This window comes from Tamandua tetradactyla, chromosome 5 (genome assembly GCF_023851605.1).
Source record: "Tamandua tetradactyla isolate mTamTet1 chromosome 5, mTamTet1.pri, whole genome shotgun sequence".
NCBI classification, from domain to species: domain Eukaryota; kingdom Metazoa; phylum Chordata; class Mammalia; order Pilosa; family Myrmecophagidae; genus Tamandua; species Tamandua tetradactyla.
In genome coordinates this window covers 100,621,377-100,636,400 of record NC_135331.1, presented here as the reverse complement: position 1 = coordinate 100,636,400, position 15,024 = coordinate 100,621,377, and the positions used below count along the sequence as shown (strand labels likewise).

The 15,024-nt window shown below is 55.6% G+C and overlaps 1 protein-coding gene across 2 annotated transcripts; it reads left to right on the top strand.

The window, feature by feature from the left end:
- Positions 1 to 32: 32 nt before the first annotated feature.
- Positions 33 to 14,717, top strand: CUL7 (cullin 7). Of its 2 annotated transcripts, none has more exons than XM_077161848.1 (26): positions 33 to 438; positions 1,290 to 1,877; positions 2,297 to 2,448; positions 2,602 to 3,102; positions 3,630 to 3,768; positions 3,867 to 4,063; positions 4,353 to 4,611; positions 5,192 to 5,429; positions 6,185 to 6,290; positions 7,295 to 7,522; positions 7,794 to 7,884; positions 7,990 to 8,161; positions 8,338 to 8,443; positions 8,747 to 8,842; positions 9,035 to 9,210; positions 9,479 to 9,612; positions 10,109 to 10,291; positions 10,530 to 10,636; positions 10,711 to 10,893; positions 11,727 to 11,887; positions 12,027 to 12,243; positions 12,350 to 12,608; positions 13,374 to 13,519; positions 13,660 to 13,786; positions 13,882 to 14,087; positions 14,331 to 14,717. In XM_077161848.1, exons 2-26 carry the CDS (start codon positions 1,298 to 1,300, stop codon positions 14,652 to 14,654), a joined length of 5,088 nt encoding a protein of 1,695 aa, XP_077017963.1. In that variant the 5' UTR covers positions 33 to 438; positions 1,290 to 1,297; the 3' UTR covers positions 14,655 to 14,717. The 2 variants fall into 2 exon arrangements, with proteins under 2 accessions (XP_077017963.1, XP_077017962.1); XM_077161847.1 differs by having other exon boundaries at positions 1,290 to 1,973.
- The last annotated feature ends 307 nt before the right edge of the window (positions 14,718 to 15,024 follow it).

Below are 15,024 nucleotides of genomic sequence, written 5' to 3'. Positions count from 1 at the left end.
ACAAAAAGGAAGAGGAAAGGGCGGCGCGGAGGAGGAGGAGGTTCCGTGCGTCGCCGAGGTGGCACTCGCGGCCCCGCCCGGACGCTGTCCTCCCAAGGCCCCTCATTTTCCGCTAGACCCGCGGAAATGGTCCTCGGCTCCGGGCGGGCAGCGAAGCCCCGGAAACTGGGCGAGTGGCGCTGCTGGCCGCGGCCAGGCCCCGCCCCATCTCTGCAGCCGCCGATCCCAGCGCGCGGGTGATGACACTCGCCGGGCACCAGGGCACTGGATCCGCGCGCCACGCCCCCTGCCCGCGGAGGCACGCCCCCTCCCTCCTCGACCCTCTCGGGGGGCCCAGGCGGGGCCCAAATCTCCGCCAGCGTCGCCGCCATCGCTAGCGCAGCGTCCCTAGCTCTGCGAAGGACAGGCCTCACGCCAGGACCCCCATCGACTTCTGAGGTGGCCAGAGCCCCACCGCGGACCCCGGCCCCTACCCTGGGTTTTCGACCACCTTGCGCTCACCCGACCTCGCGCACCCCTATCTCACCGTGCCTCCGGCTCCCCAAGTTCATCCAGCCACCAGCCCCACCCCCACTCTCCGGCTCTTCTACGGTGCCGCGCGCCCCCTGCTTACCAGGTCTTCAATCCCGGTGCACCAAACCTTGTGTTCCTCGTTGGCCGGGTCTCTTGTATGGCCAGTCCCGGGCTTCACGTCGCCCCTATCTGGCCTCTCTGCTCCAGCTGATGGAAGCAGAGGCCCTCCAGCCCACCAGCCTCCTCCCTCCCAGCCCCTCTGGCCTTGTACCCTTTCTTCCTGCCCCCCATTCTCTGGGTCTCTTGCTTCTGCGACTCGAACTCCCCCTTCAACCCTCAAAGCCAGCACCTACACGTTCTCAGGGTCTCCCTGCCCACCCACCCCCTAAATACACACCTCTGGGCTTTGCTCACCACCTTCCCGGGCTGCCTCTGCCTGTCCTAAGGCCTTAAGCTTCACTTGTGACTCCAAGGCTGCCTTGCCCCCACTTCCCTGCTGTCCCTCTCCCACTGCTCCAAGTCAACCCTTTCCAGGCTGCCTTGGAGACCTTCCTTTTAGCCTGCGAATTTCATATTCTTTCAGAATAAACACCCCAGTGTTCCTCTGCTCAAACCTGGTCCCACCCAGACTGCAGCAGCCAACTCCTGGGCCTGCTTTACCCCACCCTGCCTCACAGCTGTTGTCACATTTGCTTCCCCAACTTCTGTATGTCCTTGGTTTCCTGACCTCTCCTCTCCCTCTAGCTTGCCTGTTCTCTTTTCCTTGTGTGTCCCAGGTGCCAGGATGGTGGGGGAACTCCGCTACAGGGAATTCAGGGTGCCACTGGGGCCTGGCTTGCACGCCTATCCCGATGAGCTGATCCGCCAGCGGGTGGGCCACGACGGGCATCCTGAGTACCAGATCCGCTGGCTCATCCTCAGGCGTGGGGATGACAGGGAAGGGGCCTCTGGCCAAGTGGACTGCAAGGCTGAATATATCCTACTGTGGATGACCAACGATGAGATCTATGCCAACTGCCACAAGATGCTGGGCGAAGATGGCCAGGTCGTTGGGCGCCCCCAAGAGTCTGCAGGGGAAGTCGGGGCCCTGGACAAATCTGTGCTGGGCGAGATGGAAAATGATGTGAAGTCCCTGATTCAGAGAGCCCTGCAGCAGCTGGAGGAGTGTGTGGGTGCCACCCCTCCCGCCCCTCTGCTTCACACAGTCCATGTGCTCAGCGCCTATGCCAGCATCGAGCCCCTCACTGGGGTATTCAAAGACCCCAAGGTCCTGGACTTGCTCATGCACATGTTGAGTAGTCCTGACTATCAGATTCGCTGGAGCGCGGGCCGCATGATACAAGCCCTGGCCTCCCACGATGCCGGTGAGAGGCAGCATGGGGAAGAAAGGGAAGCAGGAGAGGGGCTGGGTCGGCTCAGGGACTCCCAGGACGCTGTGACAGGAGCCTCTGACGTCATCAGTACGTAAATGATTCTGTGCCCTTCTCTTAAAGTTGGAAGCAAAGGAGGAGGGTAGGGGGGATGGGCGTCTCTGCAGAAAAAGGAACGACTGTGAATCCTCTAGAACCTTGGATTTTTATGCAAAAGAAGAATGTAGAGTTTAGATTATTGCGGATTTTATATGCATATATATGTGTATAAGATAGTACATTTTTAATTTGAAAGCAAATCATGCCATTCCTAGAACGTGGTGGCCAAAGGACTGGACTGAATAGAGGGATTAGGAAAGATATATGGGAAGGGTGAGGTTAGGAGCAGTTACTGATTGGGGTGTGGGTTACAGGGAGCCGCGCACAGATCCTTCTGTCCCTGAGCCAGCAAGAGGCCATTGAGAAACACCTGGATTTTGATAGCCGCTGTGCTCTGCTGGCACTGTTTGCACAGGCCACACTCTCTGAACATCCCATGTCTTTTGAGGGCATTCAGCTGCCACAGGTATTCTGTGGGGGGGTGAGGTGGGCAGAGGTTGGGGAGAGCTGTGAACCAGATGTAGACACAAGGCCTTTGCACCTAATCTGCAGAGGACAGTGTGGAAGAGGGGCTAAAGTAGGAACAAGGTGGATGGAGACCAAAGGTTGTATTCTACAGGTCCCGGGAAAGCTGCTCTTCTCCCTGGTCAAGCACTATTTGCATGTCACCTTCCTCCTGGATCAGCTGAATGACAGTGCTGTGGAACCTGGAGCCCAGAACAACTCTGCTCCTGAGGAGTTGAGTGGAGAGAGGAGTCGGCTGGAGCTGGAGTTCAGCATGGCCATGGGAATTCTGATCTCGGAGCTGGTACAGGCCATGCGCTGGAACCGGGCCTCGAGCAAACTGGGGAGCACTGCCCGGTCGGCCTGTTCCATCTTTCAGCCCCAGCTGGCAGGTGCAGGCCCTGGAATCCCACCTATCCAGGCCCGGCCCTTCCTCAGGAGGTCAAGGCGGTTCCGCCCTCGTTCTGAATTTGCCAGCGGCAATACCTATGCCTTATACGTAAGGTATGCGCTGCAGCCAGGGATGCGAGTGCGGATGCTGGACGATTACGAGGAGATCAGTGCGGGGGACGAGGGCGAGTTCCGGCAGAGCAACAATGGCGTGCCTCCTGTGCAGGCGAGTGAGCGCATGGGCATGGGACACTGTTGGGGCCGTCATTTGGGTGGGGGCCATGCAGGGGGGTTGGGTTGGTAAAAGGGGGGCAGCAGTTGGCCCTTCAGGAAAGAAAGGAGTCGTTAGGAGGGCTGAGAAAACCAAGTTTAGAAGGCTGTGAGACCAGAAGATTCAAACCTAGGAAGAAACTGGTATAACAGGACTCCCCCTGGTGCAGGGTGGTTGAAACCAGGAGAAAGGGAAGGGGTATAAGCCATTAGGGATTGGGTGAGGTGAGAGGCACAGCCCTCTCCCAGCAGGGAAGGAGGTCTTTTGTGTGTGTGTGTGTGTGTATGTGTGTTCTCCAGGTGCTGGTGTGTGGCTAATTGGAGGTTTTCCAAACCTGGCCAGGTGGTCACTCTGAGGGTTCTATGTCCTCATCACTGAGCCATGGCCAGCCTCTCTCAGGCCCTGCAGGTCCTCCTGGACCCCCTGCAATGAGCCCTCTGTTCCCTTTTCCTCCTCCCCTCTCTCCCCACCCCATCCTCCAGGTGTTGTGGGAGTCGACAGGCCGCACCTACTGGGTGCACTGGCACATGCTGGAGATCCTGGGCTTTGAGGAAGACATTGAGGATGTAGTTGAGGTTGATGAGTCCCGGGGGGCCATGGTCCGTGGAGCCCTGGGTTTAGGTGAGCCCAGCAAGAAGCAGGGGTCTGCTCTGAACAGAGGAGCAGTGGTCTGCTGGGTGGGAAGTGACATCCCTGGGCCCCATGGTCCATTTCCACAGCCCTGCCCTCATGGCGGTGGAAGCCCATGACAGAGCTCTATGCTGTGCCTTATGTGTTGCCTGAGGATGAGGACACAGAGGAGAGTGAGCACCTGACCCAGGCTGAGTGGTGGGAGCTCCTCTTCTTCATCAAAAAGCTGGATGAACCTGACCATCAGGAAATTCTTCAGATCCTCCAGGAGAACCTGGATGGAGAGGTAGAGCCGCCTGGATACCCTTGGAGGTTGGAAGGCTCCTCTGTAAGAGCTGGAGTGTAATAAAGCCTTTAGAAGGCTCAGGATAAGTGTAGGTCTGATAGTGTGAGGGGCTCTGGGGAGGGATCTAGACTGTTTGGAGTTGTTGGGGGGTATTTGGGAGGAGCCAGCTTCCAGCCAGAAAAAGTTCAGGATGGAGGAAGTATATTCAGAGATCTTCACCCTTACTGAATGCCTGCTGGAGCTCTGTGTTGGCAGGTCCGCCATAGTGCAGACTTCTCTCTGCTGATAGGTTCTGGATGATGAGACCTTGGCTGAGCTAGCTGTGCCCATAGAGTTGGCCGAGGACCTGCTGCTGTCTCTGCCTCACCGACTCAATGACAGCACCCTCAGAGACCTGCTCAACTGCCGTGTTTATAGAAAGTTTGGGTCCAAGGTCCTGGCTGGGCAGGTGGCCTACCCATCCCTTCTGGAAGCCCAGAAAGATGTCCCCCTGATGGAAGCACTCAGGAGTCAGCCTCAGGAGTCAGAAGATGGAGCCAGAGCAGAAGGTGGGGTGCCTGAGAGACATGGCAAATGAGCAGACTTCCCTTTAAGAAGGCATTAAGCACAGGGAAGATGTGTGCTGACTTTTTTTGTGTGTAATCCTACCTGGAAAAGGTGGCACCTTAGAAAGAATCTGAAATTAGAGGAAGCAGTGAATGGAAAAAAGGACATTCTTCTTCCTCCAAAGAATGAAGGAGGATGTTAAGTTAGAATGTAAAATTGCAAGAGATTTTGAAGCCTTGGAGTATATCCCCCACTCTAATCCCCATCCCCTGCCATTCAACTTTTACAAACAAATTATGGCATGATTTTAAATATTGGGAAATGTTCTGCTGCTTGCAGACGGGAAGCTACTATGTTATTTTAGGATTAGAAAATACAAAATGTTATGAAGCTGCCTTGTAAGTACATCAAGAGATATTATGATTTCCCCAAACCTAACTTTTAGGAGAGCAACAATAACAACAAAAAATCAAAACATTTTTAAGTAAGATTGGAAAAAAGAGATTGTGAATCCTTCTGTTGTTTTCTGAGCCTTTCCATCACTAACAATGGTCAACTCTTGTGACTCCCTCTTCCCTATAGCAAAAGACCCTCAGGCTCAGTGCTCTGACACTCCCTTGCAGCAACTGGTGGAGGGTTACGGTCCAGCTGGGAAAATCCTCCTGGATTTGGAGCAAGCCCTCAGCTCAGAGGGAACCCAGGAGAGCAAGGTCAGGCCACTCCTGTTGCAGCTCCAGCGGCAGCCCCAACCCTTCCTCGCACTGATGCAAAGCCTCAGCACTCCAGCATCCAACAGGACCCTGCACCTGACCGTTCTGAGGTGAGGGGATGGTGAGAGGTGGAGCGGAGTAAAGGGGGTTGTATTAGTTTGCTAATGCTGCCAGAAAGCAATATACCAGAAATGAAATGGCTTTTACAAAGGGAATTTATTGAATTACAAGTTTATAGTTCTAGTGCTGAGAAAATGTCCAAACAAAATCACCAACAAGAGGTTACCGTAACTCAAGAAAAGGGTTCCGGAACACCTCTGTCAGCTGAGAAGGCACATAGCTGGCATTTGCTGGTCCCTTGCTCCTGGGTTCTCTTGCTTTCAGCCTCTGTTTCCTGAGGGTTCCCCACTTGGCATCTGTGGGCTTTCACTTAGCTACTTCGAGACACAACTCTGGGTTCTGGCTTGCTTAGCTTCTCATGGGAAGGCATATGGCGATGTCTGCTGGGCATCTCCAAATGTCTGGGTCTCACGTTGGCTCCGTCAGCTCTGAAGCAACTGTTCTCCAAGCATCTGATTCTAAGATTTCTTCAAAAAGTTTCCCCTTTTTAAAGAACTTTCAGTAAACTAATCAAGACCCACTTTGAATGGGTGGAGTCACATCTCCATCTAACCAAAAGGTCATACCCACAACTGGGAGTGTCACATTTCTGTGGGTATAATCTATCAAAAGAGTTTCCACCCTACAATATTGAATCAGGATGAAAGAACATGGCTTTTCTGGGGTACACGACACTTTCAAACAGCCCAGGAGTCTCTGGGGCTGAACGCACATCTCTCTATCCTCCCGAATCCTTGCTACACAGAATCTTGATGCAGCTGGTGGACTTCCCTGAGGCGCTGCTGCTCCCCTGGCACGAGGCCATGGATGCCTGCCTGGCCTGCCTGCAGTCCCCAAACACTGACCGTGAGGTAACCCTGGGGAGATGCTGGGAGGGAGAGGACGTGAGGGCAGCAGCTGGTGAGGCAGACACTCTGGGCCCAGCTCTATGGGGCATTATGGAACTGTTGTGCTCTAGGTTTGGGTTTTTTTTTTTAAAAACTGATTTTTTTTTTTAATTGGTAATGCATTCGCATGGTTTACAAATCAAAATGATACAACAAGGTATACATTGAGAATTCTTGCTCTCACCCAAATGTTCTCCCAATGCCCGTCCCACATCACTTATCAGTAATCACTTGTTTTAGTTTATGTACCCTTCCTGTGTGTTTTTAAGCAAATATAAGCAACCCCCAAAGGATTCATATATGCATACACACACATATATATGTATACGTGTATCTATGTATATATGTATACATGTCTGTGTACACTGAGAGCTTCAATGGTGCATTTTTGGCTGGGCCTATGGAGAATGGGGGGGTGGAGGAAGTAGAGGAGACTACACATATCAGAATCTCCTGCAGGAGGGAAAAGGTCATGGGCACAGAAGGCTTGGGAAAAGGTCAGAGAACCAGGGTCATGGTAGCAGTGGGTGGTATCTGCAGCACACACCTTTGGCTTTACCCAGGTCTGACATGGTCTCACTGGGTATACATACACAAATCCCTCTCAGCTTCTCTTCCTGCCTTCAAGGTATCTGTGCTTGGGCCTGGGCATCACAAAAACATGACTCCGCAACTGTTTCTTGGGGCAGCTGGGCCTGAAAAGAAAGAAGGCAGGATGCTCTGTGCCAGCCAATGGCAGCAGCTGCCCTAGAGCCCCTAGGTGGCCAGGAATCTCTTGACTTTTTCCATTTCAGTTTGTCTTTGGTTCTCTATCTCCACCTGGCTTCTGTGTGTCCTTTCTCACTCGGTCTTGTTCGCTGCAATATCCCCAGCCCCCAGCACACAGGGGGTATACAATAAACAGTACTGAAGATGTGCTTGTGGGCCCTGCCTGGTCCCCTTATCCACCTTCTCTGTCCCTGTCCCAGGTGCTTCAGGAACTGATCTTCTTCCTGCACCACCTGGTCTCAGTGAGCAGGGATTATGCAGTGGTGCTGAATCAGCTGGGAGCCCCCGATGCCATCTCCAAGGCCCTGGAAAAGCACCTGGGAAAGCTGGAAATGGCTCAGGAGCTGCAGGACATGGTGTTCAAGTGTGAGAAGCATGCCCACCTCTACCGGAACCTCACCACCAACATCCTGGGGGGCTGCATCCAGGTCAGGAGGAAGGGGAGGGGAGGCGTGTGGGGTCAGAGCTGACTGAGAGTATGAAACCCAAAGCACTGACGGGGATGGGGTGCATTTCTGGAGATGGGGAACAACAGGTGATACTAATGGGCCTGGGGGCACTCCTCCCCACTCCTCTTCCTGTTCTGCCAGTGTCATGGGCAAACACCAGGGCTGCTTGATCTTTTCTCCAGACACGTTTCTGTGCTTCTCCATGTTCCTCCCTTCCCCTGTGCCCATCTCGTTGGTATTCCTGCTACAGATGGTGCTGGGCCAGATTGAAGACCACAGACGAACTCGCCAACCCATCAATATCCCCTTCTTTGACGTGTTCCTCAGATATCTGTGCCAGGGTTCGTGTCTGTCCCCCCAGTACTCCCCATCCCCACACCTGCATGTTTCCTTCCCTCCCCACCCTCTACCAGACTGTGACCTCCACCCCTTTCGCTTGTCCCCAGGCTCCAGTGTGGAAGTGAAGGAGGACAAGTGCTGGGAGAAGGTGGAGGTGTCCTCCAACCCACACCGGGCCAGCAAGCTGATGGACCGCAATCCCAGGACCTACTGGGAGTCCAATGGCAGCACCGGCTCACACTCCATCACATTGCACATGCACCAGGGTGTCCTCATCAGGTAACACGCTCCTGCACACCTGTGCAGCCACACACCTGCTTTTTCTCAGCTTCCTTGTGTTTGTTTGTTTGTTTTGGGGGGGGCACCACCACCTCTGAACATGGCTAGGGTCCTCATGACTATCTGCAAGGACATGGCAGCTTCCAGTTCCAACTGGTCCCTCCTTCCTGCTCCAGGCAACTGACTCTGCTGGTATCCAGCGAGGATTCAAGCTACATGCCTGCCAGGGTGGTGGTGTTCGGGGGTGACAGTACCAACTCTCTTAACACAGAACTCAATTCGGTAGGGACCCCTGTGCCGTTCATTAGGCCACTGCTCGCAGAGTCTACCCTCCTGCTCACACCCCTGGTTCCCTAAACTCCTGCCTGCCTTGAGCCCTTCAGAAGGTAGCATCCCCTATCCCTGTGCCCATGTCACGGCATCAGGCTCTGAGCAGTGAGTGTGGAGTTGGGACCCCTTCATCAGAGTGCCGCATATCCCAGAGCTGGGGGAGGGAACCCAGTGATGGGGCTGGGGCAGATTTGGGTGTTGTCGGTCCTCCCACCCTCACCTGTGAGGGTGTCAGCCCTCTCTGCCCCCTCCCAGGTCAACGTGATGCCCTCTGCCAGCCGGGTGGTCCTCCTGGAGAACCTGACCCACTTCTGGCCCATCATCCAGATCCGCATAAAGCGCTGCCAGCAGGTAGGGCAAGGGAGGGGTGGGTGTGGCCCCCAGAGCAGAGGCTCTGCGCACTGTAGTGCTTCAGATCTCGGGCTGCAGCTCCAGCCCGAGTCGCGCAGGCAGCTCCAGGGGGAGACTCAAGGGGGTGGCCGACCCCATCCTGTCCCTAGGAGGGTGCGGGGCAGGTGAGGACACAGGCTGTGCACACTGTAGGGCGGCATCGACACGCGCATTCGGGGCCTGGAAGTCCTGGGCCCCAAGCCCACGTTCTGGCCAGTGTTCCGGGAGCAGCTGTGCCGCCACACACGCCTCTTCTACATGGTCCGGGCGCAGGCCTGGAGCCAGGATATAGCAGAGGACCGCAGGAGCCTGCTGCACCTCAGCTCCAGGTGAGTGGGGGCCCGTGCCAGCAAGAAGGAGATTACTGCAGATGGTTGAGAGCCGGGGCCGGGGGCATGCGGAGCACCTATGATGAGGATCTAATGTGCTCTGGGTGGAAGTTGGGAAGGAGGGGCAGTTGGGAGAAGAAGAAAGGAGAACGGAGGGGTTTCTCTGGTAGGCCGGGGGTTCTGCAGTGCTGGATGGGGGATGTCTGCAGTCACAGGCTGGGGGGATATTGGTAACATACACCTCAGGCATCCCCATCCCTACCCCCAGAGTCAACGGGGCTCTGCGCCAGGAGCAGAATTTTGCTGATCGCTTTCTCCCTGATGACGAGGCCGCCCGAGCCCTGGGCAAGACCTGCTGGGAGGCCCTGGTCAGCCCCCTGGTGCAGAACATCACCTCCCCCGGTAACCGTCCCCACACCTGGCCCCTTCTGCCATCCCATTGCTTGCCCCCTCCCCAACCCAGTCCGGTGTTTCCTAGAACCTCTGGAGTTTTGCTCTTGGCCCCTTTCATTCCTGCATTCATCACCCAGTCGCCCTCCTCTCACAGCCCAGGGGCTGCCCCGTTTGCCATGTCTCCCAGGTGCTAGTTGACACCATAATGTCCAGGGCAGGGGGGCCCGCTGCACCCTCCCCCATGTCATTCTTTTTTTTTTTAATTTAAGAAAACAAACAATACACTCAGATTCACCAACAATGGATATCTTAGTTTAATCATAGCATATTTAAATAGAGTATCTGTATAGTCATTGTAAAGCCTGGGTTTGCACTGTAAGATCCATAGACTCATCATAAACCATATCATTCTATCAGTTGCTCTTTCTCTGCTGTCCTGTCCAGCCCAACCTTTCCCCGCTTCCGTGGAGACACGCCCTGACGCTCTTGTTTTCTCACCCTCCAGATGAGGATGGCACCAGCCCCCTGGGCTGGCTGCTGGATCAGTACCTGCAGTGTCGGGAAGCCGCCCACAACCCGCAGAGCCGCGCAGCCGCTTTCTCCTCCCGGGTGCGCCGCCTCACCCGCCTGCTGGTGCACGTGGAGCCCTGTGAGGCGCCCCCTCCCGTGGTGGCCGCCCCCCGGCTCAGTGAGTGCTGGGGTGGGGGGAGCGAGTCCCTGTGCCCTGCTCACCTTTCCCTCCCTCAGGCCTCTGCCCGCTGGTCTGCCAGGTGTCTGTCACCCCCAACCGGTTTTCATTCTAGGTGGCCGTATGCCAAGAAAGGCCCAGGGCGCCCTCCCCCCCCCCGCCCCGGGGATTGGTGGGGGAAACCCGAAGCTGAGGGGCTGTCCTCTCCCTACCTCTGCCACTTTCTCCGTTTCCACAGAGGGCAGAAACAGAAGTCACGACTGGAGCTCCCTGGCCAGCCGGGGGCTGCCGAGTAGCATACTGAGGAACCTGACGCGCTGCTGGCAGGCGGCGGTAGAGGAGCAGGTGCGCAGGCGCAGGAGCGGGCGGGGCAGGGGCCCGCTGGGTCCCCGCGTCACACTCCTGCCTCTACCCCTCAGGTGAACAATTTTCTGACCTCACACTGGCGGGATGAGGACTTTGTGCCGCGCTACTGTGAACACTTCGATAATCTGCAGAAATCGAGCTCTGAGCTGTTTGGGCCACGTGCAGCCTTCTTGCTGGCGCTGCAGAATGGCTGCGCTGGGGCCTTGCTGAAGCTCCCCTTTCTCAAAGCTGCCCATGTAAGCTTCTCACCTCTTCCCACAAACTCTCCCTTCCTGCCTCCTCAAAATGGCCCACCCTCCCACTAACATTACACAATGAAATCTATTTCTATATAATTGTAGTTATCAAAATTTTGAGAAAAAAAGAGCGACCCACAGAGTGCCATCCTGATACATTGTGGTTTTGCTCTCACCTGTCTGTATGCACAACCTAGCACGGTGCAGTCACAAGGAGCCGTGAGGTTCCCTCCTCTTTTCTTTTGACTGTTATCTCAGAAGCCTCTGCCATTGCTGCTGTTTGACCTCATTTTTATTTCTGCATATAAATTCCAATCCTATTCACTCACCAGATATTTAATAAGCACTCCAAAAGGTGTCAGGCAGTGTGGTAGGTGCTAGAGATAGAAGAGTGAGCAAGATAGAAAGAGTCCCTCGCCTCTAAGTTTATAGTATTTTGGAAATGCATAGTGATGCAAACAAACTAAATGTGAACTGTACCTGATAAGTAAAGTGCAGTGCAGGGGAGCAGGGAGCAGTGGCTACTTGGGTTGCTTCCAGTCGTTCTGTTTTATCAGTGAAGCTGCAACATGACCATCTCTGTACATAACACTAATTTCCTCTTTTTAAATTGTTACTTTGATTTTTAGATCAAGTGTGAAGAGACACTTCATAATTGTTATTGTGAAAGTTCATGCTTGTTAATGATTTTATGGATTAGTTTTCTATAAGTGTTGACCAATTTGTGAAGCTGTTGGCTGTTCATGTCTAATTCCTTGGACCTGCCTCTCCACTCCCCCTTGCCTCCTTCCCTCCCTTGGTCATGGTCCTCCTGTGCACTTCCCAATGCCCAGGTGAGTGAACAGTTTGCCCGGCACATCGACCAGCGGATCCAGGGCAGCCGGATTGGCGGAGCCCGGGGAATGGAGATGTTGGCACAGCTCCAGCGATGCCTGGAAACCGTCCTAGTTTTCTCAGGCCTGGAGATAGCCACCACCTTTGAGCATTACTACCAGTGAGCATGGACCCAGGGAGTGGGAGATAGGGGAGGCAAGACGACGAGGCCAGGGCCAGGGAGGCCGGTGTCCTGGAGGGGGAGACTGGGCCATGCTGGGCAGGGCACCCATGCTTGGCCCGGGCCATGTGTGCTGCAGACAGTACATGGCGAACCGTCTCCTGGGCGTTGGCTCGAGCTGGCTGGAGGGGGCCGTCCTGGAGCAGATCGGTCCCTGCTTCCCCAACCGCCTCCCCCAGCAGATGCTGCGGAGCCTCAACACTTCCGAGGAGCTGCAGCGCCAGTTCCACATCTACCAGCTCCAGCAGCTCGATCAGGAACTACTGAAGCTGGAGGATACAGAGAAGAAAGTACAGGTGGGTACCAGGGAAAGGATTAGCCAACGGGAAGGTAGGATGGAAGAGAGGCGCAGAGCAGACTGGGGGAGGCCCACGTGCTTTGGGCAACGCTATGTTCCTTCAGGTGGGTCGTGAGGCCAATGGCACGGTGCAGGAGAGAGAGAAGGAAGAGGAAGCTGGGGCAGCGGAGGTGGTGGAGGAAGAGGAGGAGGAGGAGAACGAGGACCTTTCCTATGAAGGGGCAATGCCAGAAGTGTCCGTGCTGGTTCTGTCACCATGCTGCTGGCCCATCGCCTCCATCTGCCACACGCTGAACCCCAGGACGTGCCTGCCCGCCTACCTAAGGGCCAGTGTGAACAGATACTCCAACTTCTACAGCAAGAGTGAGGAGCCCTGTGGCAGCACTGGGGGCTGGGGAGAGGGTGTGACACAGGGAAAGCTAGGGCTGGGGACTTTCATGTGTAAAGCGATGGTCTTGAGGGATAAGAGACCTCAGGCAATTGGGGAAAAGGAGGTGGATTTGAGAAAAAAGGGCAAGGAAGGAGAACATCAGGCAGCAGACCCAAAATTGTTGCCTTTTCTGTCCCTAAAATAAGACCCAGGAATCTGTCTGTGGGTGGTAGGAAGGGAAGCAGGAAGCACTGGAGGCAGCCAGAAAGGGCTTCTCGCCCCCTGGCAGGCATGCGGCTCCTGGTCTGTAATCTGTCATCTTAAACTTGCCAGTGGGGGCCGATCCTGTGCTGGACAGGAGCCAAGGAAGTAGAGAGCCTCAGACCCTGCCCTCAGAGGGCTTCCAGACAAATGAAGGAGACATCCTTTCTTCTTTCAGAATATTCTAGTCTGATGAGAGCCCCAATCATTCCTTATTTCATGGTTTTGTCTCCCTAAAAACTTGTAGGACTCCTTGAAGGCACTAATCAGGAAAGGCACAGGAGAAGCTGGCAGGTACCTGTGGCTTGCCAGGGAGGCAGGCACAGGGAAGGCTGAGACCTGGAGCCTCAGACCAGGTCCCTCTCTATCTGTAAAGGCTCAGGTCCTGCCCCCTGCAGAGACTCGCAGGAGCAGAGCTTGACTGATGGTGTCCCTCACCCCAACCCCTGCCTTCTCCCTGCTCCTTGTCTCCCCTCTGCTCCCTGATACTGCTCCAGGTCAGAGCCACCCTGCCCTCGAGCAAAGCCCTCAGAGACGGCTGCAGTGGACGTGGCTGGGCCGGGCTGAGATGCAGTTTGGGGACCAGACCCTGCATGTGTCCACCGTGCAGATGTGGCTGTTGCTGAACTTCAATGATCTGAAGGTATCATTGCCCCTCTGTGCCTCTCTGCCTTCTCCTTCCTTTCTCTCACCTTTCTTCTTTAAACCTGATTTCCTTTCACCTTCCCTTCATCCTCTCCTCTCCACCCCTTAGAGAGGCGCTGAATGTTTTCTCCTCCCAAGGTGGTGTCTGTTGAGAGTCTGCTGGCTCTCTCGGGGCTCTCTCCAGACATGCTGCACCAGGCAATTGGGCCTCTCACCTCTTCAAGAGGCCCCTTGGACCTCCATGAGCAAAGGGATATCCCAGGAGGTAGGACTGCACTGAGGGCCAGAGAGGCCTCTGCTCGGAGCCAGGGCTGGGCTACCCATGGGCCCCCCACCCAGAGTGACCAGTGCTTACTTCAGGGGTGCTGAAGATTCGAGATGGCAGTGAAGAGCCCAGACCAAGGAGAGGCAACGTGTGGCTCATCCCCCCTCAGACATATCTGAAAGCTGAGGATGAAGAGGGCCGGAACTTGGAGAAGAGACGGAACCTTCTGAACTGCCTCATCGTGCGTATCCTCAAGGCGCACGGGGATGAGGGGCTGCATGTCGACCGGCTTGTCTGTCTGGTAGGTAAGGGGTGGGCTCAGTGGGTGAGGGGGCGTTGGCGGAGAGGGCAGTCCTCAGGAGAAGTGGACCTGTGCTTGAAGTAACTGGTTCACAGTGGAGCCTGCAGGTGTGTGAGGAGAGGTTTGGTTGTGCCTGATGTCCTCAGGGCTTCCTGCCCTGGTGGCTGAGGGTAGGGGGAAGTACCAGGTGGGGGAAGCTTGGTGTATCCAACCTGTTGCTTTCCCATTCCTCTCCCACACCAGGTGCTGGAGGCTTGGCAGAAGGGCCCATGTCCTCCCAGGGACTTGGTCAGCAGCCTTGGTTGGGGGTCTGCCTGCAGCAGCACTGACGTCCTCTCCTGCATCCTGCACCTCCTGGGCAAGGGCACCGTGAGGCGCCACGAGGACCGGCCCCAGGTGCTGTCCTACGCGGTCGCCGTGACTGTGATGGAACCTCACACGGAGTCCCTGAACCCAGGCTCCTCAGGCCCCAACCCTCCCCTTACCTTCCACACCCTGCAGATTCGCTCTCGGGGCGTGCCCTATGCCTCGGGCAGCAGTGCCCAGAGCTTCTCTACCTTTCGGTAGCCCTGGGGATGGGTCAGGGGTCGGTAGGGCAAGGGCTTTCTCCAGAAATAAAATGCAGAAGTTTGATTGCATGGCCTGTGTGTGTTTGGTGACTGCCAGAGATCTGAGGGGCAAGGATTGAGTAGGAGTGGCTTTCCTGGTTGAAAGGGGAGAGGGAGCCCTCTGGTTCTGAGGCTGTCTCTTGTTAGTATGAGGATGGCAGGGTGGGGACGGTAGAGGGAGTTGGCTTTGACTTCACAACCCCCTCTCTAGGCAGGGGTATTAAATGGACAGGGATGTCCTCACCCTCTTCTCAGAGGGCATGTTGTCAGAAGCTCCTTCACGTGGCAGGCTGAAGACCCAAGTTCCAGGCCACCTCAGCCTCTTGCTG

What these genes read in the sequence shown, in the direction of transcription:
- CUL7 (XM_077161847.1), top strand. Translation starts at nt 1,298, where the DNA reads ATGGTGGGGGAACTCCGCTACAGGGAATTCAGGGTGCCACTGGGGCCT. An exon ending in TCCTGGGGGGCTGCATCCAG is followed by an intron (nt 7,523 to 7,793) that starts GTCAGGAGGAAG and finishes TTCCTGCTACAG; the next exon opens with ATGGTGCTGGGCCAGATTGA. An exon ending in CCTTTCTCAAAGCTGCCCAT is followed by an intron (nt 10,894 to 11,726) that starts GTAAGCTTCTCA and finishes CCCAATGCCCAG; the next exon opens with GTGAGTGAACAGTTTGCCCG.